The following is a 27686-nucleotide window of genomic DNA, read 5'->3' as shown; positions in this document are numbered from 1 at the left end:
ACTAAACAAGGAAGAAAACTACAGATGGCCTCAGTTATGGATATTAAAATTTTAAACAAAATATAGACCACCAAGCATCAGAGAAAAAAGAAGCAATTCTGTAACTACTGTCAGCTAGGTTTATTCTGAAATGCAAAAATAGATTATATTAAAAAATTTAAGTGTAATGCAAAAATATGATTATAACCACAGACAGTGAGAAAGCATCTTACAAAATCCAACAACTACTTTTGATAAAAACTCAATAAATAGAATAGATGATTGTTTTCCAGTGTGATTTTTTATATATACACACCAACATCTACATATAAAGGGTGGGGCAAATGTAATTTTACAACTGTTCATATGGGAAGTAATATAATAATCCTACCTAATAATAGACAAATATGCAAATTGACCATACCTCTGACATGCCCACAAGCCACACCCACCATCCAATCAGAGTGAGTATGCAAATTAACCCAACCAAGATGGCTACAGCCACAGAGAGCAAGGTTTCCTAGGTAACAGAGGAAGCCAAGCTTTCCGCCTGCCCTTGCCAGGCCTAAGCCTCCACTCAAGCTACAAAGTTTCGATTATAGAAGGTAAACAAATTCAAACAGAAATGGCGGCAGAATGGAGCTTGAGAGAGCAGGCCAGGGTTGCTCCCGGCAACAGGGGAAGCAAAGCTTTCCGCACACCCTGGCCGGGCCCACCCGCTTAAGGCAACAAAGTTTCAATTATAACCCCAACACAAATGGCTGCCGGCCTCGGAGAGAGCCCCAGGCTTGGCTCTGCTCCAGGCTACAAAGTTTCAATTGTAGAAGGAAAATAAATTCCAGATACCAGGGCCTCCGCTTTGGTTGCCAGGGGGTGTGGCCAGCCTGTAAACCACCACAGGCCCCTCGCTCAGGCCGCCCCATGCCCCAAGGGAACCCCACCCTGATCAGGGACATCCTTCAGTGCAAACCAGCTGGCCCCCACCCCTGTACCAGGCCTCTATCCTATATAATAAAAGAGTAATCTGCAGATTGATCATCACTGCAACACACAATATCGCTGCCCCCATGTGGTCAAAGATCTTGCCCCCATGTGGACACAAGATGGCCACCACAAGATGGCCAGCAGGAGAGGGCAGTTGGGAGGCACCCGGTCTGCAAGGGAGGGCAGTTGAGAAGGATCAGGCCTTCAAGGGAGGGCAGTTGGAGGTGATCAACCCTGCAGGAGAGGGCAGTTAGGAGTGACCAGGCCGGCAGAGGAGGGAAGTTGGGGCCAAACAGGCTGGCAGCGGAGTGGTTAGGGGGTGATCAGGCTGGCAGGCAGAAGCGGTTAGGGGCAATCAGGAAGACAGGCAGGCAAGCAGTTGGGAGCCAGCAGTTCTGGATTGTGAGAGGGATGTCCGACTGCCCGTTTAGGCCCGGGATCAGGCCTAAACGGGCAGTCGGACATCCCTTGAGGGGTCCCAGATTGGAAAGGGTACAGGCTGGGCTGAGGGACAACCCCCCTCCGTGCATGAATTTCGTGCACCGGGCCTCTAGTTAGTAAATAATAATACAAGAATAAACTACGTGTTTCGCAGACTCATAACTGTAAACCTACTTTTGCCACACAAGAGGTATATAAATAAACACACATATGTAGAGGTAACACACACATATAAATTATACACACACACACACACACACACACACATACATATATAGGCAGAGACATATATATTTTATGTAGGATGGCTCACGTGCACACACACACACATACCCTCTGCATCATGCTTAATGGGAAACACTAGACAGCTTTCTACTGCACTAAGGAACATGACCAGAATGCCCACTCTAACTCCATTACTTAACATCTCCTGAAGCTATTAGCCAACACAACAAGAGAAATTCGAGGTACGATAATTGCAAAGGAGCTGGTAACACGCTCACTGAACACACTGTGATTGTACGTGTTGAAACTTCCAGAGAATGCAGTTGAAATACTGCTGGAAACAGTAAGGGAGTCGGTGAGGTGGCAGGCAAGTTAATATACAGAAATCAATAGCTTTCATATCACACCAACAACTAGCGAGAAACCAGAAAGGAGAAACGACTCCACTTATAGCGGTAGCAAAGAAGGTAATAGGAAGAAGTTTAACAATAAACGAGCAAGAGCCATAATGAATTAAAACCTGACGGAAAGATACCAACAAAACTCACACAGACAGAAGACAGGCCACATTCCTGGACCGGAAGACTTGACACCCTGGGTCCTCTCTGAAGTGACAACGAGGTTAGGGTGACTCCAATAGGAGCAGCATCATGGGCTTTGTTTCTGACAAAGACAGCCTGCTTCAGAGTATGGTTTTTTGTTTGTTTCTGAGACACACAAGCTGATTCTAATGGGTCACCCAGGGAATTCTGAAGAAGAGGACTGATGCTAGGAGACAAGCCCCTAGTAGACATCAAGCAGGTGATAAAGGCTCAGTGACAAGTCAGGTGGTAGGAAGCAGCGAGTCCAGAAATTCATGTGCACTCCTGCAGGAATCTAGTGTGGGGTAAAGTTACTACATCTCAACCTGAGGGGCAGAGATGCTCTTCCGTGAATGCTGTCTAATAACTGAAGAGCCACCTGACAAAGTTGCATCGTCACCTTACACCATGTCCCAGGGTAAATCCCATTGGCTCAAAGGTTTAGATGCAAAAAACGAAGAACTATGCACGGAGGGTAAGAGCAGTTTGTTCATAATTGCCAAAACTCGGAAGCAACCAAGATGTCCTTCAGTGGGTGAATGGATAAATGGTGATATATTCAGTCAATAAAATATTGTTCAGCATGAAAAAGAAATGAGCTATCAAGCCACGAAAAGACACGGAGGAACCTTAAACGCATGTTGCTAAGTGAAGGAAGCCAATCTGAAAAGGCTACATACTGTATGATTCCAACTCTATGACATTTTGGAGAAGGCAAAACTCCGGAGAGTGAAAAGATCAGTGGTTGTCAGGGGTGAGGTAGGAGATGCACAGGGGAGCACAGAGGACTTTAGTGCAGGGAAGCCACGCCGTGTGATACTCCAGTGGTGGATACTCACCATTATTCATCTGTCTAAACCTACAGAATGTACAACTCCAAGCATGGCCTTAATGTAATGGACTTTGGGTGGGTGAAAAAAAGAAGTTGTAACTGTAGTAGAAGAAAACATGGGATAATTTCTTTATAAATTTGGTGGATGAAAGACCTTTCTAATTATAATTCAAAGTCCCAAAGCAGTAAAAATTGTTATATTCAAATGCATATAAAGAAAAACTCTGAGTAGACAAATATCTTAAAGGCAGTAAAAAGACAATTAAAAACTGGGAAGCCTTGCACTTTATATCACAAAAAAAGCACTCTCTCTCAAATATATAAAAACCATTTCGAAAAAAAAATACCCCAATAGAATAATGGGAAAAAGCTATGTAAAAATAGTTCACAAAAAGAAAATATAAAATGGTTCTTAAATGTATGTAAAAATAGTCAAATTCTGATAAATCAAAAAATATATATACGTAATTAGTTAAAAATGCAATGAGATATAATTCTTCATCTCTCAGGTTAGTAAGCATCCGGAAGTTTATCAATGTGCAGTTGAAATGGCTGTGGAGTCATCTCCCTGTAACTAGCTGGCAGGAATGTAAATGGGTAAAGTACATTTGAAGGATAATGGAACAATATCAGATTACAAATGAATACACCCTTTGACCCAGCAATTCTCTTTCTGGGAGTTTATCTTACCCATATACCTGCACATGTAAAAATGATGTGTGTACAAAGCTATTTGCCTCAGCAACGTTTGTAATAGCAGATAATACAAATGACCTCAATGCCCATCCATAGGGACTGGTTAACGTATAGACATCTGTCCCCTGGGCTCATGGGGCTGTAAGACAGGGCAGAGACCTTCTCTAGCTGTGGGAAGATTTCTAAGATATATTATTATTATTACGTGGAAAAAGCAAGTTGTAGAGCAACATGTGTAATAGCCTACCTTTCGTGTTGAAAGGGGGAAGAGAAGAACACGTGTATTTCTTGCACAAGTGTCAAGACTCTGGGAGGGTATCTGTCAGGGTCTGGGATTCTACCATACCCATCAGCTGGCAAGTCAGCCTCTTACCGTCTCATGGATGCAGGAGGAAGACACGAGTTCCCAGGCCAGAGGTAAGGGCCATCATTACTCACAGCATGGCAGGTGGCATGGGGACCTTCATTTTGCCCTGATACCTAAGCCCACATCTCCTAAAACTGAAGGCAAGACATAGCAACTGCAAATAAGTGAGATCATGTGATATTTGTTTTTCTTGGATTGGTTTATTTCACTTGGCACAATAGTCTTCAGGTCCCTCTCTGCTGTCCCAAAGGGTAAGAGGTCCTTCTTTTTCTACAGCTGCCTACTATTCTGTTGTGTAGATGGTACCACAGCTTTTTTTTTTTTTTTTTAAATATATTTTATTGATTTTTTACAGAGAGGAAGAGAGAGGGATAGAGAGTTAGAAACATCGATGATAGAGAAACATCGATCAGCTGCCTCTTGCACACCCCCCACTTGGGATGTGCCCGCAACCCAGGTACATGCCCTTGACCGGAATCGAACCTGGGACCTTTCAGTCAGCAGGCCGATGCTCTATCCACCGAGCCAAACCGGTTTCGGCGGTACCACAGCTTTTTTTATCCACTCATCTACTCATGGGCACTTAGACTGTTTCTAAATCTTAGATATTGTAAATAACACTGCTATGAACATAGGGTGCATGTATTCTTTCTGATTGGTGTTTTGGGGTTTTTAGGATCTATTTAAGTAAGACCCAAAGCATAAGAGTCATTTTGAAAGAGAAGAGAAGGAGCAGTGCTAAAACCATCTATTTTTTTCCGTGTGGCCCAGTGCAAGCTCTCCATCCGACCTGGGCCCCTTGGAAGCTTGGAAGCAGTGGGCCACTCTCTGGCCTCACCAGGCCGCTGCCAAACTGCTTTCTCTTTCAAAAGTACAACATGAGTCCTAGCCAGTTTGTCTCAGTGGATAGAGCATCGGCCTGCGGACCAAAGGGTCCTGGGTTTGATTCTGATCAAGGGCACGTACGTCGGTTGCAGGCTCTCCATGGCCTGGGCCCTGGTCAGGGCTCGTGCAGGAGGCAACCAATCAATGTGTTTCTCTCACATCGATGTTTCTCTCTGTCTTTCCCTCTCTCTCCTACTCTCTCTGAAAATCAATGGAAAAAATATCCTCAGGTGAGGATTAAAAAAAAAAAAAGTACAATATGAGGCATGGAACAGACTAACATATCTCAACGTGGGGTTGGGGGAGGATAAGAAGAGATAAATCAAATAACTTATATACTTACTAGTAGCCCATTTGCAGGAAGAATCCTGCAAGCGGCCTTTGGGGCAGCGGACGCTGCCTTTGTGGCCGCCGCACCTGCACCCGCTCGCCACTGCTGCCAGCCCCATTCTGCCCCACTCTGCCCCGCCCGGGCTTTCCCTCTGGCAGCCACCTTGCTTTCCGCTTTTCCTCCCTCTTCCTTCTAAGTTGTCTTCAGTCTTCACTCCTCCCTCCCTCAGCGTATGCAAATTAACTGCCATCTTTGTTGGGTAATTTGCATACTCGCCCTGATTGGCTGGTGGGCGTGGCTTTGACTGGTGGGCGTAGCGAAGGTGCAGTCAATTTGCATATTACTATTTTATTAGGTAGGATATGCATAGCCTATGGACATGGGCAATAGGGTAGTGAAGACCTGGGAGGAGGTAAGGGGGGGGGGGGGAATGGGAGACATCTGTAATACTATCAACAATAAAAAATTTATTAATAAAAATGATATAGCAACTAGCGTCAGAGAAACAAATATCAAAACAATAGAAATTAGAGACAGAAAACAATGGTCTTTATCCCCGGAGCAGACGGTCCGAGGGTGTGGTGTAGAATGAATTCCAACTCCCTGTTATCCAGAGCTGTGCCTGTTGGGTTTAATGACTCACAACTTCCCTTCCACAACCTATCAGCTCAGCGTTAGGAAGCCTTCCTCAATAGTCAGCCTAAGTGACCTCCAGTTCCACCCCCTTACTCAGGTCCCCAGCCCCTGGTGGTTTGCAGCCTCCGAATATTTGCACAGTACTCCCTGCAGTTTCACTTCTAGTCATCATTTGTTCAAAGTCTATGATTCTCAGTCTTCTCCTGCGAATCCATTCCTTCCTCATCTAAGTTTCTGTTTACGTTCTCTAAATTTCCCCTAATCAATTTCAAATAAAGTGGCCTTAAAAGTGCCTCACAGGCAGGTCTGGCCTGTGGGGGACTGACTGGACCAGGACCGAGGAAGGTGTTTTTACTCTGGACAGGGGAGGTTTTCTCCCGCTCAGGTCCTGATTCGTGGCCATCTCCACAACCCAAAGGCCTCAGTGGCCCCAGGTCTTCTGCTCTCTAAATGTTGCAAATGGATGGATGTTAGGAGGAAAGTGAGTTATGTGTGCGTTGCCCCATGAATGAAGGACGATTTGTCTGCAAAGGGCATTGGACCACGAGGTGGGCAGGGTCTGACTGTCTCCAGGCACAAGGTTGGGGTCGGATAACCATGTCTCTACTTGCTTGAGACTTTGGACAAGTACCTTATCCACTGTCTCATCTGGAAAATGGGGACAAAACGGGTGCTATCAAGGTTTTGAAGATTAAAGAAAATTGTGTCACGTGTTTAACATGTGCCTTTCCGAATATCATAAAAATGCCATCATTTTAGCTGTTAGTACTGCATGTCCTGCAGTTCCCCTGTAATCACATTTGTCTCCCTTATCTGCAGCCAGACCTTTTCCGATGACTCCTATTGCTGGGATGACAGTAAAGGCCACATGTGCTTTTATTACTTAGATTGACTATAAAGCTCGCGTTCTTCATCTGAGAACAAGAGGGATTGTTTGGAGCAGCTGGTAAATAGAGCACGCTCGAGAGTTTCTTAAAAATAAATCTGACCGTGGCACTGGGCTATAGGCGCAACCAAAATCAGTCACGAGTCTCACTGAGAGCTCCCACCTTATCATCTCAAGGGCATATATTTATCTATGTCATTCACTCACTGTGCACTGAACACCCAACTTATCGGAGGGAGTGGGGATGGAAAACTACAATCCCAAGGCCCCCTTTGGCAGCTTGGCTGACAGCTGGGGAAGCGGGCAGGCACACTAGAGAGAGGGACCTCAGTGCGACACCGGCTGTGACACGTCGGCGGATGCTCCTGAGGGGATGGGTGATGGGACAAGTCAAGGCGAGTTGTTTTTTTTTTAAATATATTTTATTGATTTTTACAGAGAGGAAAGGAGAGGGATAGAGAGTTAGAAACATCGATGAGAGAGAAACATCTATCAGCTGCCTCCTGCACACTCTCCACTGGGGATGTGCCCGCAATCAAGGTACATGCCCTTGACCAGAATCAAACCTGGGACCTTTCAGTCCACAGGCTGACACTCTATCCACTGAGCCAAACCAGTTAGGGCAAGGCGAGTCTTATAAGCAATTGGGAACCAAAGACGGTGTTTGAAAGATCCTTGAATGGTCAGTTGTCTGAGGGACGTGGTCTCAATGAATGAGCTGTGTTTGGCTAAGTGCAGGGTGTCCCTCTGACTTGGGCTTCTGAATAATCTCAGATGCCTACTTAGGTAGGTGTTTGTGTGTTTGTGGAGCATGGCCAGCGCCTGGCTCATGATGCCAGGACCATGGAGGGTGGTACCTGGACCAACCACCTTCCCTCTCAGCGCCTCCACTCTGGGAGGAGGGGACAGAGCCTCCAGGTCTGCCTTCGCCGGCAGTGAGATCTGCTCCAGGCATGAGAGACAGGAAGCTAGTGTTGGGTGTTTTGCTAAGTTCGCTGGTAGAAGAACCTCTTGCACACCTTAGGAACCAGTGATGTGACACTGATCCCCATGAACGTGAAGCCCTAAGACTCTGGAATGAAAATCTCTGTGTGAGGATCCTGAAAACCAGCCTCTGAGCAATGTTTCCAGGTGATTCAGGGCCAGGTGACTCGAGGGGTGTGGTATGTGAAAAGGCAGGTGCAGAATTTTCGCTCTTTCACTGGCTGTTCGATGCCGTAGGGACAGTTTGGGGACAGGTGGTTTTACCTGCAGGGGAAGCTTTGGCTAAGCATCGGAAGCAGTTTCGTTGACATTGAGCGTTTGCACATGTAACAGCCCGGTTTGGAGTTCACCAGATTCAGGGGTGCCTGCAGAGAAACTTGGCTGTGTGGGGGCCCGTGGAGACATGCTGTTTGCTGTCTCCGTATTTTATATGACAGTGAGTCCTAAGTGCTGACATTGGTGGGTTTTGTGAGTGAGCCGTGAGCCCTGGGTTTCTAAGTGGCCCTCAGTGGTTAGAGCAAGTACAGAATTGCTTGCTCATTACTTTCCTTCAGAAGGAGTGGCCGCCTCCTCTGGGGTTGCTGGCCTGTCAGTTGGGTTGGCATTGAGCAGTTTGGCAGCAGCCTGGTGAGGCCTGAGAGTGGCCCACGGCTCTGAGGCCCACTCGGGGCCAAGGTGGGATGGAGTGCTTGCACTAGGCCACACGAAGAAATGGATGGTTTTAGGGTTGCTCCTTCTCTTCCAAAGTGACTCGGCTTGCTTTGTAGATGGAGCTCCCCACGTAGCCTGAGGAGGAGTGAGGAACAGTGGGCGTGGTTGAGTCTGCCCTGTCAGGTACGGACAGGACATGCTGCTCACCCCCCGGACCGGGACTGGGACCGGGACCTACAGCTCAGGGGCACCGAGGAGATGCAGAGACAGCGGGGAGAGACGGACACTAACAAACACTCACTCACGCATCCTGACCTTGCGTGAGGGCCTGACTGCTGGATGTGGTCCCCCCTCGGAACTGAGCTCCCTAACTCAGTGGGGTGTAGGTAAGATGAGAGGTGAGCATGGGAGGAAAACATCAGCTGTGGGGGGCTGATGGCTGTCCCAAAGGTCTCTGGGCAGTGCACCCCAGGACACGGTGACTGCAAGTGCCTGAGGGAGGCGGGCGAGGTGGGGGCTGAACATGGGGTCTAGTGCCAACACAGACAAGTTAACAATCACATTTCAGCCATTGGGCTGACTTTGTCTACGTGATAATAACGCATCTGATGCACTTTCCCTAACAAATTAACTCAACTTTTCAAAATTTCACTTTTGGGGTCAGGAATGGGGCGGACCCACTGCAGTTTTATTTCCTGCCCCACGGACCCGTCTCCCCTCTTCCCATCAGAGGTGAGGACTCGGGTGGTGCTCACTGTCAAGCCAGTGGCGGGGGAGTGGAGGCCCCCGTGAGATAGGCACCTCTCACGATCAGCCGCTTCCCTGGGCACGGGCCAGCCCCCCTCTCTTCCTGGTTCAGCCAAGCTCTGACCAGGACGCGGGGCAGCAGCACTTTGGAACAGGATGAGAGAAAGTCAGGAGAATTACAGACGTGAAACCATGAGGGGCCTGATGGGAGCCAGCAGCCCCCTGCAGGTGGCCAGCCCGCCAGCCGTGTGAGACTAATAAGATGGGACTTTGTTTAAGACGCTGCTGATCCGCTATCGTATGTCCCATTACTGATATAAACTTCCAAATGCGAGAACTTCAGGCAGAACAAGGTATACACCAGAAGGCGGAGGTGGCCAGGTTAGCTTCCAAGGAGGCTGGTTATCAGTTGTATCCCCGAGCGCAAACATGGTGGCGTTACATTTAGCATCTTGCCCCCCAAAAGTAGGATGACAGGAACTCTGCAATTAACTCTGCTTATCTTCCCAGGTGGACTGGCCTAGCAGACTTGCCCCATTAGGAACTCATTCTTTTAGATCAAAGGGACAGGGATGCAGCAGCTGATGTGAGTGATAAGCAGCATGGCTGACAGGATGCCTGGCTGGAGCTGAACCCAGAAATAATGAGAGTGTGAAGCAGAACTCATGCATAATTCATGAGCTAAATATTTTAAGTGAGGAGGCTTCCTCTGGGCAAGTGGTCACTTGAGGATCTCCGTGTGTAGGAAGGAGGCTGGGGGACCTGTTTGAAGGGGTGCAAAGGGGGACTCTCATCAGCCCCTGGATCCCGTCTCTCTGACGGGCACTTCTCTGATGACCTCCTGGTTCGGTCTCTTCTTTTCTCTGTGAGACTTAGGTTGGGCACAAGTGTCTGGTGCCCATCTAATTGGTGACTTAAAACACTCTTTGGTTAATGCGGTAGTACAGGCAATGTACGTGTGCTCACCCCCCTCGTCCCTCATCCCTCATCCTCTCCCTCTCCTGACTCAGTAGACGGCTGACTTGTCCTTTTATTGGACCGTCTTCAGGAATGACCCCAGAGCTGACTCCTCACCGTCAGTGGGAGCTAATGCTTCCTTCCTTCCTCACCTTCACCCTGAGGGATCCTGACCTGGGCAGCACAGGTGGCAGTCTCCTGCCCAGGCTCTTTCTGGGGGGTGTCCAGAGCCCTCCTTCCTGGAGAACTTCCAAAGCCCAACACAGAGGAAAGAAACCAAGTGAAGACACAGGCGTGTGTAGGGAAGGTGACAGGGAGTAGACACAGGGGTGTGTAGGGAAGGTGACAGAGAGTACACACAGGGGTGTGTAGGGAAGGTGACAGGGGTACACACAGGGGTGTGTAGGGAAGGTGACAGAGAGTAGACACAGGGGTGTGTAGGGAAGGTGACAGGGAGTAGACACAGGGGTGTGTAGGGAAGGTGACAGGGAGTACACACAGGAGTGTGTAGGTAAGGTGACAGAGAGTACACACAGGGGTGTGTAGGGAAGGTGACAGAGAGTACACACAGGGGTGTGTAGGGAAGGTGACAGAGAGTACACACAGGGGTGTGTAGGGAAGGTGACAAGGGTACACACAGGGGTGTGTAGGGAAGGTGACAGAGAGTACACACAGGGGTGTGTAGGGAAGGTGACAGAGAGTACACACAGAGGTGTGTAGGGAAGGTGACAGAGAGTACACACAGAGGTGTGTAGGGAAGGTGACAGAGAGTACACACAGAGGTGTGTAGGGAAGGTGACAGGGGTACACACAGGGGTGTGTAGGGAAGGTGACAGGGAGTACACACAGGGGTGTGTAGGGAAGGTGACAGAGAGTACACACAGGGGTGTGTAGGGAAGGTGACAGAGAGTACACACAGGGGTGTGTAGGGAAGGTGACAGGGAGTACACACAGGGGTGTGTAGGGAAGGTGACAGAGAGTAGACACAGGGGTGTGTAGGGAAGGTGACAGAGAGTAGACACAGGGGTGTGTAGGGAAGGTGACAGGGGTACACACAGGGGTGTGTAGGGAAGGTGACAGGGGTACACACAGGGGTGTGTAGGGAAGGTGACAGGGGTACACACAGGAGTGTGTAGGGAAGGTGACAGGGAGTACACACAGGGGTGTGTAGGGAAGGTGACAGGGGTACACACAGGGGTGTGTAGGGAAGGTGACAGAGAGTACACACAGGGGTGTGTAGGGAAGGTGACAGGAGTAGACACAGGGGTGTGTAGGGAAGGTGACAGGGGTACACACAGGGGTGTGTAGGGAAGGTGACAGAGAGTACACACAGGGGTGTGTAGGGAAGGTGACAGGGAGTAGACACAGGGGTGTGTAGGGAAGGTGCAGGGTGTAGACACAGGGGTGTGTAGGGAAGGTGACAGGGGTACACACAGGGGTGTGTAGGGAAGGTGACAGGGAGTAGACACAGGGGTGTGTAGGGAAGGTGCAGGGTGTAGACACAGGGGTGTGTAGGGAAGGTGACAGGGGTACACACAGGGGTGTGTAGGTAAGGTGACAGAGAGTACACACAGAGGTGTGTAGGGAAGGTGACAGGAGTAGACACAGGGGTGTGTAGGGAAGGTGACAGGGGTACACACAGGGGTGTGTAGGGAAGGTGACAGAGAGTACACACAGGGGTGTATAGGGAAGGTGCAGGGAGTAGACACAGGGGTGTGTAGGGAAGGTGCAGGGTGTAGACACAGGGGTGTGTAGGGAAGGTGACAGGGGTACACACAGGGGTGTGTAGGGAAGGTGACAGAGAGTACACACAGAGGTGTGTAGGGAAGGTGACAGAGAGTACACACAGGGGTGTGTAGGGAAGGTGACAGAGAGTACACACAGGGGTGTGTAGGGAAGGTGACAGGATTAGACACAGGGGTGTGTAGGGAAGGTGACAGGGGTACACACAGGGGTGTGTAGGGAAGGTGACAGAGAGTACACACAGGGGTGTGTAGGGAAGGTGACAGGGAGTAGACACAGGGGTGTGTAGGGAAGGTGCAGGGTGTAGACACAGGGGTGTGTAGGGAAGGTGACAGGGGTACACACAGAGGTGTGTAGGGAAGGTGACAGAGAGTACACACAGAGGTGTGTAGGGAAGGTGACAGAGAGTACACACAGGGGTGTGTAGGGAAGGTGACAGAGAGTACACACAGGGGTGTGTAGGGAAGGTGACAGGGGTACACACAGGGGTGTGTAGGGAAGGTGACAGGGGTACACACAGGGGTGTGTAGGGAAGGTGACAGAGAGTACACACAGGGGTGTGTAGGGAAGGTGACAGGGGTACACACAGGGGTGTGTAGGGAAGGTGCAGGGTGTAGACACAGGGGTGTGTAGGGAAGGTGACAGAGAGTAGACACAGGGGTGTGTAGGGAAGGTGACAGGGGTACACACAGGGGTGTGTAGGGAAGGTGCAGGGTGTAGACACAGGGGTGTGTAGGGAAGGTGACAGGGAGTAGACACAGGGGTGTGTAGGGAAGGTGCAGGGTGTAGACACAGGGGTGTGAGGAGGGTGTGCCCTGAGTGGACACAGGTGAGAGAGGAAGCTGCGGTGTTGGTGTAAAGGCCCCGGGTGAGACCCTGGATTTCCTCGGTGTGATTCCCCGCAGTCTGATTTGGGGGTCAGGAGCAGCACCACTTGCTCCTCAGTGTTTGCTGCACAGCAGGGCCACCGACTGCAGGCAGATTCAGTGACAATGTAAATACAGGTCTAGTGGGTAAGAAAGGAGTAGAACCCATGACCCCCCAGTGCACATGTCTGGGAGTCCAGAGGACTTCAAAGGGCTACGGCTGTACCCAGCTTCACATTGGTTTGCTAGTTAGTCCAAGTCCTACAGAATATCTTTGTTACACCTCCAGCCATACATGGGGCCAAAGATAATTAACTCCTCCTAAAACGGGTAATGGGCAAGAATTGTCCTGAGCGCCTTCCTTCCTTCCTTCCTTCCTTCCTTCCTTCCTTCCTTCCTTCCTTCCTTCCTTCCTTCCTTCCTTTTTTTTTTCTCTCCCTCCTTCCCTCCCTCCCTCCCTCCCTCCCTCCCTCCCTCCCTCCCTCTCTCCCTTCTTTCTCTCTCTCTCCTCCCCTTCCTTCCTTCCTTTTCTTAAAAAATAAAATACATTGTTGAGGTTATTCCCCCCTCCCCCAATAAAACCTTTGGGCAGTTAAATGCTGGGTTATGACTTAATGATCAGAAAAACATTGAAGTATTTGAACAGCTTTGGTGGGGGTACATGATCTTGAAAGAACCCAGGAAAACATTGTCTTCCCTTTTTTATGCATTTTCTTAGATGCACCTCCTTATTGAGAAGGAATAAATTAAGGCATTTGGTGAGGATTTAGCCCTCTCTTGAACAAGTTTATTTTCAGTGACATTGATCAGCCCCTTGTGAATTATTCTGGATTAAACTCCCGTTTATCTCTAAATGAGCAGGAGGTGTGTGTGTGTGTGTGTGTGTGTGTGTGTGTGACTGATTTTAAGGAGGGACGTTTAGTACACACAAGTCAGCATCCATGTGACACAGGGTAATATCTATTTTGTGTTTTGTGGTTTTAACAGATTTAAAATCAATTGTGCATCCTACTCCTGGTTTGAGGACGGCCCTCGTGAATCTGAGCACACCCACTTCATGTGTCTCCGTTCCCGCTTAGTAGTTACTAAGATCAGTTCCTTGAAATCCACATGGTCATTCACGGTCTCTGGTTCCAGCATGAGTTTCTGTTCAGGGCTTCCTGTTCAGTTCACTTTCCCACTCATCTGCCCCATCCATCCCCACTGGGCATAAATAAAAAGACACTGCTTCTGATTTTATGGCCAAAGTAATTAATTACCAGTCATTCGAGAAGGGGGAAAGTGGAAAGATAGAGGTTCTGGAATATTAGGGGGTACACTCCCCGCACCCCCCTCCACTAGGCCCCTGTGAAGATGGGCCTTCACAGGCGTCCTCCTGGGCTGAAAAGAGATGTTCAGCTGCACTGTCAGGTGCGAGTGTCTGTGGAGAGCGACCTCTTAGGATGAACAACGGAGAGTCTTAGGCTGAAGGAACTGGGGGAACTGCCTGAGACAGTCAGGGGTCTGATGGGAGGTTTACCTCACAGGCAAAACTCCCTCGTTGTGGCACTGAGTGGTCCCTTGCCAGCAGCCAGCTCCTGCGCACCAGCCCAAGGACCTGGCTGCTATTGACAGGGAGACCAGCCAGGCAGCCTTCCCGTGTGGGTGACAGCTTGTTGGAGAAAGTGACCATTTCGCACACCTGGAAATCCATGCCTGGTCCAGTGATAATCAGTCTAATATTTTATTCCCAGTGAGGCTATTCAGACAAGAATCCTACGCAAGATGGAAGAGAAAGACTGAACATGAAGCGGGGGTGGGGGGGTGTCGGGGGGTAGGGCTGGGGGAGCCTGGCCACAGAGGAAGCACAGCCCCCAGGGCAGGGGGGAGTCAGGGATTTGCCGGCGAGCAACCTTGGAAAGATTGGAGGAGGCATGGCAGCTATACGACAAGAAGAGTGTCCCTTGGAAAAGGGGAAAACTGAGGACAAGAGAGATGTCTTGAGCAATAAAAATAGATTGCAAAAATCAGGGGGAAAAGGGCAGTTGAGTTGTCAGATAAATTTAAGAAATTTCTAAGAACACAGAGTAAAAATAAGGAAGGAAAGGTAAAAAAAATGGAAGATGTATTCAGAATATTGAGAATTCCACAAAAACGTGTATGAAGGAAGGAATTTATCAAAGAAACCATAGAAGGGAAAAATGCACAAATAAGCAGCTAAACAGATCAGGGTAGGTAAATGGTTCATCCCTAATTTATGAACAGGAAGTGAGGATGGGCTATCTGAATTTGATAGTGTAAAAAATTAAGTTTAAGAATTTATCTAAAAGTACAAATATCACACATAAACAATGAAAAGCACAAAATTTTAACAGTGTGAGTCAGCAGATAGTATTTAAAATTGAAAATCCAGAAATGCAGAATCAATATAGTATTTATAGTCACGAGAACAAAAATTGAAAATTACTAGAGGTGCCTGCCTCTGAGGAGCAAAGGAAAGGAGGAGTAGGGGGATAATATTGTTTTTCATTCATAGTTTTTTCTGCTTGAATTTTTACCACATGACTGCATTATTTTATAAAAATAATTGTTCATAAATGTACTTTTTTGTTATCATATTTCTCATAATGGCTATAAATTGGTCTGAGGCTCATAAACAAAATGGACATTACATAAACTAATTGATAAGGGTGAATTAGTATCTCACCAAAAAATGCAGGGGCAATTGTATTATTTTATTTAAAAATAAATGTAATTTTGTAGCATTGTTATACACACACACACACACACACACACATATCACTTCATCTCAGAGTTTCTTAGGAATTTGCTTGAATAACTGAACTAGAGTTAAGATTAAATGGCAAATCAGCTTTAAGTAAATAAATGTTTCTATTAGTAATTTTGCTCATTTCTCTCTAATCTCTTTTTGATCAACATGTTTATTAAATCTTCTCTTTATAACAGGAAAGTAAATTTCAGCTATTTATTCTTAAATATTCATAAATTACTAATTAGTAAAGCTTTACCTTGTAAAATCTCACTTTCATGTAATAACTTTAGTTCATATAGATAAATTGCCTGCACACAAAGCATTGCATTCACTAGCACTTTGAAGTACAATTTTCCCACAAGTCCTTGTAAAACATCACTATTTTCCAAGGGAAGTCTTTGAGTTTCCTCAAAAAGTGAAAAAATATTGAACAATCTCAGCTCCAGAGCTGAGAAATATTAAAAACTTCTCACCGAATCATACTGACGTATGCTTTTGGGGTTAGGAATATATTGCACAATAAAGAGGAAACATGGCTTGGTATCTTTCCTTGCCTTCCTCCCCCCTTTCTTTCTTCGCATTCATGGGTCAGACCAAGCTCATTTAAGATACGTTATCCTGGAACCTGTGGCAGAAAAATCAATGACACTCCAAAATTAAAAATTTGCCAAGATTTTGTTTCTGTTATCCTAACTGTGCATATAACTCCTTCACACTTTTTACATTGGGTTTAAACTTTTCTTTATGAACCCTTCCCAACTGGGATGGAAAACTCGCACAGGCAGGCGCTTCATCTATTTTGTTCTCTGTGGTTTTCCCAGAACCTGGGATGAGCTCTGGTGCTGGTGAGCACTCTGTGAGTAATTTACAAATAAAAGAGTGCGACTACTATTAATAGCACTTGTGTGGCACATATTGTTTTTTAAAAAAATATATATATTATTGATTTTTTACAGAGAGGAAGAGAGAGGGATAGTTAGAAACATTGATGGGAGAGAAACATCGATCAGCTGCCTTCTGCACACCTCCTACTGGGGATGTGCCCGCAACCAAGGTACGTGCTCTTGACCAGAATCGAATCTGGGACCTTTCAGTCTGCAGGCTGTTGCTCCATCCACTGAGCCAAACCAGTTAGGGCTTGTGTAGCACATATTATGGGCTGGAATCTTTCTAAGTGCTTGTATACATGAACACATTTGACCTTGAAATGAGTTTTCTAGCAGGTGCTCTTGTGGTCCCTTATCCCAGAGAGGCTGACTGGCCGAGGTCACATCGCTAGTTGCCGTGGAGTTGGATTGAAACCTAGGCAGTTGCTTTTTTGCCTATACCACCTCTCACTGTTTCTCAGGAGGTTACGTCTTGAGGTGGGGCTGTGCCTTTTCTTGCGCCCCTGATGCATGCAGAATGGTGTCCACTATGTAGATGCATCTGATTAATGTCTGCTGGTCTGGACAGAAGGGCCACATCCGCAGTGTGGTCCTGACAGAGGGGACTATGTCACGTGCAGATGTCCTCAAATGTGTGGAAGGAGGAAGAGTGTTGCGGCTCAGGAGATGTGTGCCACCAAATACAAGCGTGTTCTCAATGAAACAGAATCACCTCTGACTTAGAACATGATCCTGATAAGGTGATTTTACCTTTCAAGCATTTAATATACTTTATCCCATTCACCAAGTTGCCCTGGAGGAGGCATTTTTATTTCCCTTTTAAAAGATGCCAGACACGTTTTGAGTTTATTTTTGTGTATGGTATAAGTTGGTGGTCTAGTTTAATTTTTTTGCATGTATCTGTCCAATTTTCCCAACACCATTTCTGAAGAAATTATCTTGACTCTATTGTATGCTCTTGCCTCCTTTGTCAAATATTAATTGAGCAGAATGGCTTGGGTCGATTTCTGGGTTTTCTCTTCTGTTCCTTTAGTCAATATGTTTGTTCTTGTGCCAGTACCAGGCAGTTTTAAGAACAGTGGCTTTGTAATATAGCTTGATATCTTGTATTGAGATCCCTCCAACTTTGTTCTTCTTTCTCAGAATTGCAGCAGCTATTTGGGGTCTTTTTTTATTTCATATAAACTCAAAATGGATAAAAGACTTAAACATAAGACTCCAGGAAGCCATAAAAATCTTAGAAGAATCCACAGGCAGCAAAATATCAGACATATCTCATAGCAATATCTTTACCGACACATCTCCTAGGACAATGAAAACTAAGGAAAAAATAAACAAATGGGACTACATCAAAGTAAAAAGTGTCTGCATCACAAAAGAAACCATCAACAAAATAACAAGAGAGCCCACTGCATGGGAGAACATATTTGCTAATGTTATATCTGATAAGGGTTTAATCTCCAAAATTTATAGGGAATCATACAACTTAACAAAAGGAAGATAAATAATCCAAACACAAAATGGGCAAAGGACCTAAATAGACACTTTTTGAAAGAGGACATACAGAAGGCCAAGAGACATATGAAAACATGCTCAAAGTCACTAATTATCTGAGAGATGCAAATCAAAACAATAATGAGGTACCATCTCACATCTGTCAGAATGGCTATCATCAACAAATCAACAAAGGACAAGTGCTGGCGAGGATGCGGAGAAAAAGGAACCCTTGTGCACTGCTGGTGGGAATGCAGACTGGTGCAGCCACTGTGGAAAAGTTAAAAATGGAACTCCCATTTGACCCAGTAATCCCACTTCTAGGAATATATCCCAAGAAATCAGAAACAATCAATTAGAAAGATTATATGCACTCCTATGTTCATAGCAGCACAATTTACAATAGCTAAGATTTGGAAACAGCCTAAGTGCCCATCAGCATATGAGTGGATTAAAAAACGGTGGTACATCTACACAATGGAATACTTATGCTGCTGTAAAAAAGAAGGAACTCTTACCATTTGCAATAGCTTGAATAGACCTGGAGAGCATTATGCTAAGTGAAATAAGCCAGTTGGAGAAAGATAAATATCACATGGTCTCACTCATTTGTGGAATATGATGAACAACATAAACTGATGAACAAAAGTAGATACTGAGAGAGAAGCATAGAACAGACCGTCAAACCTCAGAGGGAAGTTAGGGGAGGGTGTGTGTGGGGGTAAGAGATCAACCAAAAGACTTGTATGCATACATATAAACATAACCAATGGACACAGACAGTAAGGGGGTGAGGGCATGTGCTGGGGGGTGGGAGCGGGTGGAGAGAGGTCAATGGGGAAAAAGGAGACATATGTAATACTTTCAACAACAAAGAATTTTAATAAAAAATAGATAAAAGATGCCCCAAACAGAAAGGATAAGTGACATATCCTCTGGCTGAAATGAAGACAGTTTCCTGAGTGCCATGTGCCTACTCCTGTGTCCTTGCACAGGATGGCACTGGGGTCGAGAACAATGGAAATGTACCAATAGCCTGGTTTTAAATAGATTTTAATATCCTAATATATAAAGAGCCAGGGTCCGTAACGTCCAAAACGACCAAATGGACGACCGATCGCCAGGCTGCGTGCGCAGCAGGCTCGGGTAGGCGGGGACTGGTGAGCAGGCTGAACTGCTGACCTCTCAGTCCCTCCTGGGTCATGGGTGCTATAGTGACCCAGTGCTGACTGCCGCCGCCAAGGCGGGTGCGATGCGATTGGTTGGGGGCCCCGCCATCGCCCCACAATCACTCTGCAGAGGGAGGCCCAGGCCACCTGCCAGGGGCTCCGCAATCGCCCCAAAGAGGGAGGCCCAGGCTACCCGGCTGGTTGTGGTGGGATCTCCCTCTGCGGGGTGATCAATCGCAGGGCTCCCAGGCTGAAGAAACCCCCTTCCCCGAGTGCACGAATTTCATGCACCGGGCCTCTAGTAAATATATAAAAGCCTAAGAGACCTTTACAACCGAACGACCAGTCGACCAGTGGCTATGACACACACTGACCACCACAGGGTAGATTCTCAACACAGGAGCTGCCCCCTGGTGGTCAGTGCACTCCCACAGCCAACCTCCTGTGATCCCTCCCCTTGGCTGGTCCCAATGGGCCCCAATCGGGCCTTGGTGAGATGGGTTCAATCAGTCCCAATTGCCAGCCAGGCTGAGGGACCCCATCTGTGCATGAATTTGTGCACCGGGCCTCTAGTACAAATATATTTGGACATCAGGTAGATGGTCCTTTTCAGTCTTAGACTTCTCCTACACATGCAGAATGTGTGTGTGAAACTCAACTCCGCTAATTCTTTTTATAATAACCATTCTGTAGCACATTGTTACCAACGTACGCCAAACTTTGGAAACAAAAACATTTGAATTCAAATAACTAGCTGGTTAGTTATCATGAATAGGTCCATAATGTTCTCACTAGTGCTGACTGCTTAAATTCAACCACCATTTTCTCCCACCTTGGCTTATAAAAGCAGCCATGACCGTGGCTGTCAATGGCTTCCTTTGGTTCTGTCATTTGTGCCTGAGGATGGACATCCATCTGTGAGCATTGTGTGTGTGGGGTGTCCTGGCAGGAAGGGGTGCATTCATTCTTATGTGATAGGATTCCTGGGCGGACTGCACCCCAGAGGGAGGGGCTCATAATTCTCAGGTGAAGTGGATTCTCTGGACGGGGCTGAGCACAGAGAAAATGCAGTGGGGGAGGGAAAGGCAGAGCGGGAAGTAATGGAAGCCTCACCCACCAGCCTGGAGTGACTTATCGGGTGGCCTGGCCTTGCATTCCAGCTTTTACTGGTTCCTCCAGCACCGCACACTCTTCCTGCCAACGAGATGTGGGGAAATGCCCAATAGCAAAGGGACCGGCCAGTCCTTAGTTTAATTTTATGGAAATCGAGAGAAGCCTGTGCAGAGACGGCTGTAAGGAGGTGCAGTCACACAACCACTGGCACAAAGGTTTGCTGGTCACACACTCTGTCACTGATCCCTCTGTGTCTAGTTTTGTTTTCCTTTTCATGTCTTCAGATGGAAGGGAGAATCTTTTGTTTCCTAAGACCAGGCAAGTGCTAATTTCATCTCCTTGAGATGCAAATCCCACAGCAAAGACGTGAGGCGTTACCTTTGGTCATGACAATCCCTGCCAGTGCTCTGTGGCGGGCGTGCATGGACGTCAGGCCCACGGTCAGCTCACGAAACTTTTGCGTGACCATCTGGGACACAGAGTCGGCGAATTCCTGCAAGACAGAAGCACCAGGCTGCTTTGACACTGAGTGGTTCACGCTTACGTCCTCCCCTCCTTCTCAAAGCCATGACCCCATGTGCGGAGTCTGGAGGTCACCCTGTCACACTGCGCCCCGCCACCACACGCACTGAACCATGACCCCCTGGCCTCGGGAAAGAGTCAAATACTGGATCGACGTGGGCCCTGATTCTGAGGAATTAACCCCCAGCTTGGCCCCTGGGTAGGAGCCTGCCTGTGCCTGAGCAGAACCCTAGCAGGGAAATGTGTCTGTGTCTGCGTCCTCCCTTGCCCTGCCTCTCAGAGGGGCAAGCTCAGCTGTGTCCTGAGGGGAGCCTGGGGGCCCTGCATACATGGGACAATTGGTTCCCACTTTCTGCTTAGTTTTGCAGAGCCAGTTTCTAAACACCCACTCATCTCAGGGACTTTCCTGGCTGAACTGCTCTCTACAGCTCACTCATGACCTCCTCTCTTCATGTTTCTGCACATGTAAATACACACAACATGTGTACACACACCCATGCACGCACAGACACATGTACATACCATGTTCGTGTGAGATACACAAGCACAATACATACCTGTACATATGCATACACATACTATTCAGGCAGTACATACACACAGCACACACATGCCTGTGCACATGCACACACACATAAAGACAAATACACACACACACACACACACAGCAACTTGATATAATCCCTAAATTACCTCGCATGTCTGCTAAAGCAGCACATGTGAAATAACATGGCTGGTGTTGCTCAGAGCCATCTCCCTTCCCCTGGTCCCCTATCCGTGGCTGACACGTTGTTCTTCTGCACGTGGCCCATGGCTACTTTTTGTGGGAGGCAGCTGGGTGGCAGTGACCTGCATAGGCCTTGGACTCAGAGAAACCTGGTGTGAGTCAGCTGGCACCTGGTCTTCTAATTTGTTAGTTAATCCCCTTAATTTCCATCTGACGGTGCTTTTGTTAGGATTAAGTGGGTGGATGGCTCTTAAATGCTTAGCACGGGGCCTCTGGGTGAGTGCTCAGAAACAAAGCCGGCTATTCTTCTTCCGTCATTATTATTACTGTCCCATCATCACTATTATTTCCCCGTCACTGCAGCCAAATCACAATATCCACTTCTCCAGAAGGTGGGCAAACAGGTCATTTTCTGTTGGAATGGGTTTTCACTGTCCCACCAGGTATGTTTGGCTATTTTGTTCCAGATAAGAACAGGTCTCAGGTAAGTACACTACGAAGGATAAATAGTTAAAAAACACACACCATGTTCGTGTGAAAATAGGCCTGCCTCCTGGAAACCAGAAACCTGCCAAGGAAACAGCTAGAGGCTTCTTAGCTCTTGCTTCTCATAGAGAGCAGGGGAGGTGGGCCAGCGCCCCTCCTCCCAGTACCTGTGGGGCTTGGGGTCTTTCCCTGTGCTGCTGTGGCTGCTCCGGAAACCCATAGGTGACAGATGCCATGCAAATTTGGCTTCCCTTAGGGGTGTGGGCTCCTGGCATGGCCGGCTGGAGATGGGGGCCGGCTGTGGGCCTGCTGTGTGTGGGATGTGTGTCCTGGGGGTTCTCCCTGGCTCAGCTCTGAGGGAACCCGGGCTGCTTGGAGAGATGCCTCACCTTGGGGTGGGAGTCACAGACTCATAGAGTTTTAGAAATAAACCCCGGAGGCTGTCCTGTCCCTTTGTGACCTGGAACCTGGGGTCCATAGAGGGCGTGCACATGTCCCTGGCACCTGTGTGTGAGTGTCCCCGGGGGCTGCTGGGACAAGTGACCATAAACTGTGCAGCCGGAGCTCTAGGGGAGGGTCCCTCCTGCCCCTTCCAGCCTCTGGGGGCTCCAGGAATCCCTTGACTTGTGGCTGTATCCCTCCCATCCCTGCTTCTGTCTTCACGTGGCTTCTCCTGTCTGTCTCTACTGTGCTGTCTCTTCTCAGGACACTGTCACTGGACATGACATCAGAGGTCATAGTCGCTGCCACTGATTGAATGCGCACCAGGTGTGGACATGGGCTGGGAGGGGTCACGGTGCCCTTTGAGCCCTGAGCACGAGGTGTTGGTCTTATCCTCCCCGTTGTAACGATGGGCCCTGACCAAATAGCAAGTCATCCTTCAGGTTGGGAGGCCAGTGAGGGGGGCGGACCGCTGACCAAGGTGGGGCTGGAGTAGCCAGGGAGCCCAGGATCTGAGAGCCAGGTGGTCTTGGGGGGCATCTGCATTTGGAGCAGGGCCTCTGAGCTCTGTTCTCAAAGGACCGGTAGCAAGACCCAGCACCCGCACCCCTGCAGCCGCATCGTGGGGAAGAGGGTCCCTGCCGGGCGGGGGCCGAGGGCACCATCCAGTCCAGGTTCCAGAAAGGCCTCGTGGATGCTGACATCTGAGATGACCTTGAAAGGAAAGAGGGGCTTTCTGTGTCCACATGCAGAAACGTGCTTCCTTCCGCAGACGTGTGCTTCTCAGGTCACAGGCTGAGCGGTGTCTCCTCCCTGGCGGGCTCCGTGGCACACCGCTGACTGGGGTCATCCGCCACTGTCCTGCTGGTGTGGACACAGGAACCCAAATGACAGGGCTCCCTCCCCTGGCGGGGCAGCCACCACATCCAGAGGCAGTTCTAGCGGCTTCCTGTGTGTTCACCTCACCTCCCCGAGATTTAGGGGCAGAGCTGGTGTCCTTTGTGTCTTCCGTCCGCCTCAAAGCGCTGGACTTCCTCTCCCGCCCCCCCCCCCCCCCCCCCATGTGCTGTGGGAACAAGAAACTGCTCTCAAGGTGCCTTCAAGTGTCCTTTTCCTTCTGTGTAAAAGGAGATTTCTGAATGTTCCAGAAGTGATGAGACTGCCAATAGGAGACAGCTTGTCACTTTGTGTCTGCCTCCAGGGCCCGTAGGGCCCTCAGAACAGGATGCTCCAAACCACTAAGTAATAATATAAAGCACACAAAAGCCCTCTTTCATTTGGAAACCCAGAGAGCACCCTCCTCACTTAGACGCAAAATAGACTCGGGGTGCCAGCGCTGTGCACACAGCCCCGCTCCCTCCTGACAAGGAAGCTGCTGCAGAGATTCTCAGGGATGGCCCAGGGACACGCAGGCTGGTGGAAGGGTAAACATTCCAGGGGAAACGGGTTGTTGTTTCCGATACTAACACTGTTGATCTGCTCAGATGCCATAACAAAGCACCAGAGACTTTGTGGTTTACAGACATTTATTTCTCACAGCTTTGGGGCCTAGAGGTCCAGGCCGTGGTGCTGCAGGGCTGGCCTCACTCTGGGGCCTCTTTGTCTGGCTGTGAGCTCCGTGGCCTTTGGTCAGGGTGAGTGGAGAGAGCCAGTCAGCTCTGGAGCCTCCTCCTATGGGCTGCACCCTCATGACCTCATCTAACTTAGTCACTTCCTTAGAGGCTCATCTCCACATACAGCCACTCTTGGGCTTCAACATGGATTTGGGGAACACAAGCATTCAGCCCGCAGTGCACTGGAAATACAACATCACAAGGACAAACATCCTTTCTGATGGTGGAGCTATACACCAAGGGCTAACCAAGTGCACCCCTTCCTCCCTCTGTTTCCTCTCTCGCCCACCCTCAAGCCCTCACTTCTCTCTTCCCTCACCCAGGCTGGATGCAGGGAAATAGGCTTAACATAAATGTTCAGGAAACCTGATAAAAGAATAGAGGCCCATGTAGAAGCCACCACCTGAGACCTCGGGAATGGACCTGCACATGGAGGGGCCGGGGCTGTGAGTTCCCCACCCGCTGATGACTGCGTGGGATTATACATCACTGATTTTTCAGGTTGTAGGTTACAGCAATGGCATTATTTACTCTGAGTAATAGAGAAGGAGAGGAATCTATTATAAGAAGGCAAATAAAACCTGACAATCAATTAAGGAAAAGCAAATAGTGCACAAAGCCTTGTACTTTATTATGAATAGCAAATGCTCTGCACCATACCCCACAGTTGAAGTGACAGGCATGGTAAATCCAGATGACCAGCTGATCTAGAGTTGATCCGACAGGTGTGGTGGATCCAGATGACCAGCTGATCTAGAGATGATCCAATAGGCATGATGGATCCAGATGGATCCAGATGACCAGCTGATCTAGAGCTGATCCAATAGGCATGATGGATCCAGATGACCAGCTGATCTGACAGGCATTGTGGATCCTGATCTAGAGCAGATCTAGGGCTGATTCAACAGGCACGTGGATCCAGGTGACCAGCTGGCCTTTGTGCTCCCTAGAGACTCCTTAGCCTTGGGGGAAGTTCTCTGTGTGAGGGCCAGTGGTAAGGGTCCCTGGACACCATGGGTCAGCTTCTCTGCACAGTTCTATTGCCAGTTAAGCCATAAGAGGAGCTTCACGTAAGGAAGGTTTATTTTTGTTTGTTTGTGGTTGGCGGATTGAAATATGCAATAAGAAGTGTAGATAAGGTAGCTCATGCTCACCTGCTTTGTGCCAGTTGATGTCGCACAGGAGGAGAGATGAGGGACTCACCACATCTGGACTTGTTCTGAGGATCTGTCTAAACCCCTGCAAGGCTGTGCTCTATGCAAGGCACCTGAGCCGTGGCTGGTGGTGAGGACAGGTGGCTCGGCTGGGCTGAGAGTCAGCTCTGAAGGGTGCGCAGAGATGTCAACCCAGAGCCCCACAGGTTTCCCAGGCACCCGTCTCAGGCCCAGGTCTTCGGGGCGGGCTGCGTGCTGAGCTGCCCTCTCTCCTCCCTGAACCAGGCATGCTCCATGGGGACCTTTTCTTAAATATCTCCTCCTCTCCATCCTTTAAAAAAATTCCTTTTTTAGGGGTCCTTGACATTTATGTTAAGCACATTTCTCAATTAACATTTTATAGAGGCAGCAAATGTAAAAAAAAAAAAAAGCAAAACAATCTCTTTAATTTCCTAGGACTGCTTTGGAAAGTCTTGCTGTGGCTTTTCGAGGGAGAATTTATAGAAGGTTTATGTCTTGAGCCATCATCACCTTTATTTTTTCTGGTTTTAAAGGTCAAAGGAAAGGAAATCATGACTAACCATCTCCTTCAGAAGATAGAGCACCAGTTACAGGCACTCAGGGAGTCTCTGAGGAATCAGAGGTATTTTGGGTTTGGGAACATCCAGAGAAACCCAGCCTTCCAGGTTTCTGCTCTGTGTCCTGTGTTTCCTCAATGGAGCCGTGGGTGCCTGCCCCTCACGCCCCGCATCTCTGGTGGCACCACCAGGCTAAGTGCTTGATTGGTTTTTAATTAAATCACACACAGGACTGCAGCTGCAGGTAGCTTCTGTAGTTGGCTCTGTGTATGTATTAGTAAATGACATTGTCGTTGATGACTTGGGGAGTTAAAAGCTAGACTTGGAACTCACGTTAGGAGACATATACTTACTGATTGAACACTGGAAATGATTTATATTTTAATCACTTGGGATTTAATATATACACTCCACTTGGGTTACTTCAAACCCAACTCATCAGACTCTGAAATAATCTGATTTTCTTCGCCACTCCGCACTCTCTTTATGGGAGAAGCAGCTACAGTGTTCAAAACAAGCTCATGCCTCTGGTTACTTTTATAAACTCAGATTTTAGGCTCCGTCCCGGGGCTGTGAGGAGGTCATTCCAGCCTTGAAGATGAATAAGTGCAAACTACTTAATTTGAAGAGTATTTTTTTTGAGCATGTGGGCCAAGCTATTTTGTATCATCACTTTTAAAATTAATGTGAGATTTTTCCTCTGACATTGAGCACACAGACACTTCACTGTATCTTATGAGCAACCCGCATCTTCATTTAACAGCCTTTTATTTGGGGGCTGGGTCCAGGCCTGGTGGCAGGGACCATGGTGCTTACAGACACACATTCCTGTCTCTGTCCAGCTACGTCATAGAGGGTAGACAAGTACCCTCCAGGCCCTGTAACAGCTTCCATGGTGATCGCGTGTTTCCTCCAGGCCCCAGTAGCACTTACACGCTGTGACCTCTTTGGTACAACCTGAACAACTTGTTTTTCTTTCTCCTACACATGCCATAACTATGTGATGTACTATAGCTACCCCATCGTGGACAGGGGTCAATGTTGTTATTGACTTTGTTGGCAATAGTAATTATAGCCAATGTTATTGCAAGGTCACTCCTTGTCAGACACATTCTAAAGGCTTTTTGTGTTATTGCAGTTAACCCTCACATACGGCAGGGACTATCATAGCTCTGATCTGTTAACAATCATGTGAATTAATTAATTACAGAGTAGACAGCCTATGATGCATGTCCTCCATGTGGCCAGTGGTGGAAGTGTACAGTTATACACAGGGAGGAGAAGTCACATATGGGCAGTGGTTCAGGGTGAGGCAGTCAGGGAGGGCTCCCTGGAGGAGGAAACAGACAAGTTAGAACTGGGCCCGAAGGCCTCTCATAATCTATATTGGCAGGGATTAGAGGAGTAGGAAAGTCTTGGGGAACCATGGCCTGAAGTTCAGAGGTTGAACAATCTATTTCTGGGTCGGCAGTGAGCAGTTCAGTATGTCCTGAGTAAAGGACTCATGCAGAGCAGTCATGAGAACTTGAACTGAAAAGCCCCTGGGTGAGAGCTGAGGACGTTGGTTCCAGGCCAAGTTCATCTGCCTCCTTGGGCTCAGTGCTGTCAAGCACCAGGGACACATCATCACAGGAAGCAAGCAGAAGGCCCTGCCGGCAACTCAGGGTGGGGTGGGGTGTTCTGGCCCAGCGGATGCCCCTGCTTCCTGCAGTGGATAGGAGAGGCCGGGCCCAGGAACAAGTGAGAGGCCAGCTTTGTGATACAGAAAGCCCTGCACAGAGAGGCTCTGAAGACCCACTCCCAAATCCCGAATAATGGCCTGCTGTCATTTGCAACATAAATTCTTTGTTAAATATGAAAAAGAGAGACATTCAGCTGTCCTCGTTATTGTTGGTGATTTAGTAACTTAGAAAGGGCCTCTAAAGGGGTGGCTGGGTATGAGGAAAGGGCTGTGTCTTT

General features: G+C 48.2%; 1 protein-coding gene across 1 annotated transcript in view; it reads right to left on the bottom strand.

The window, feature by feature from the left end:
• Positions 1–27686, bottom strand: part of ADARB2 (adenosine deaminase RNA specific B2 (inactive)) — a 151607-nt gene that overhangs the window by 53645 nt on the left and 70276 nt on the right. The window contains exon 4 of the mRNA XM_028158691.2: positions 20585–20699. Coding sequence (XP_028014492.2) covers positions 20585–20699 — 115 coding nt within the window. The remainder of the gene's footprint in view (positions 1–20584; positions 20700–27686) is intronic.

This window comes from Eptesicus fuscus, chromosome 2, assembly GCF_027574615.1.
Source record: "Eptesicus fuscus isolate TK198812 chromosome 2, DD_ASM_mEF_20220401, whole genome shotgun sequence".
Classification (NCBI taxonomy): domain Eukaryota; kingdom Metazoa; phylum Chordata; class Mammalia; order Chiroptera; family Vespertilionidae; genus Eptesicus; species Eptesicus fuscus.
This window is presented reverse-complemented; position numbering and strand designations above follow the sequence as displayed.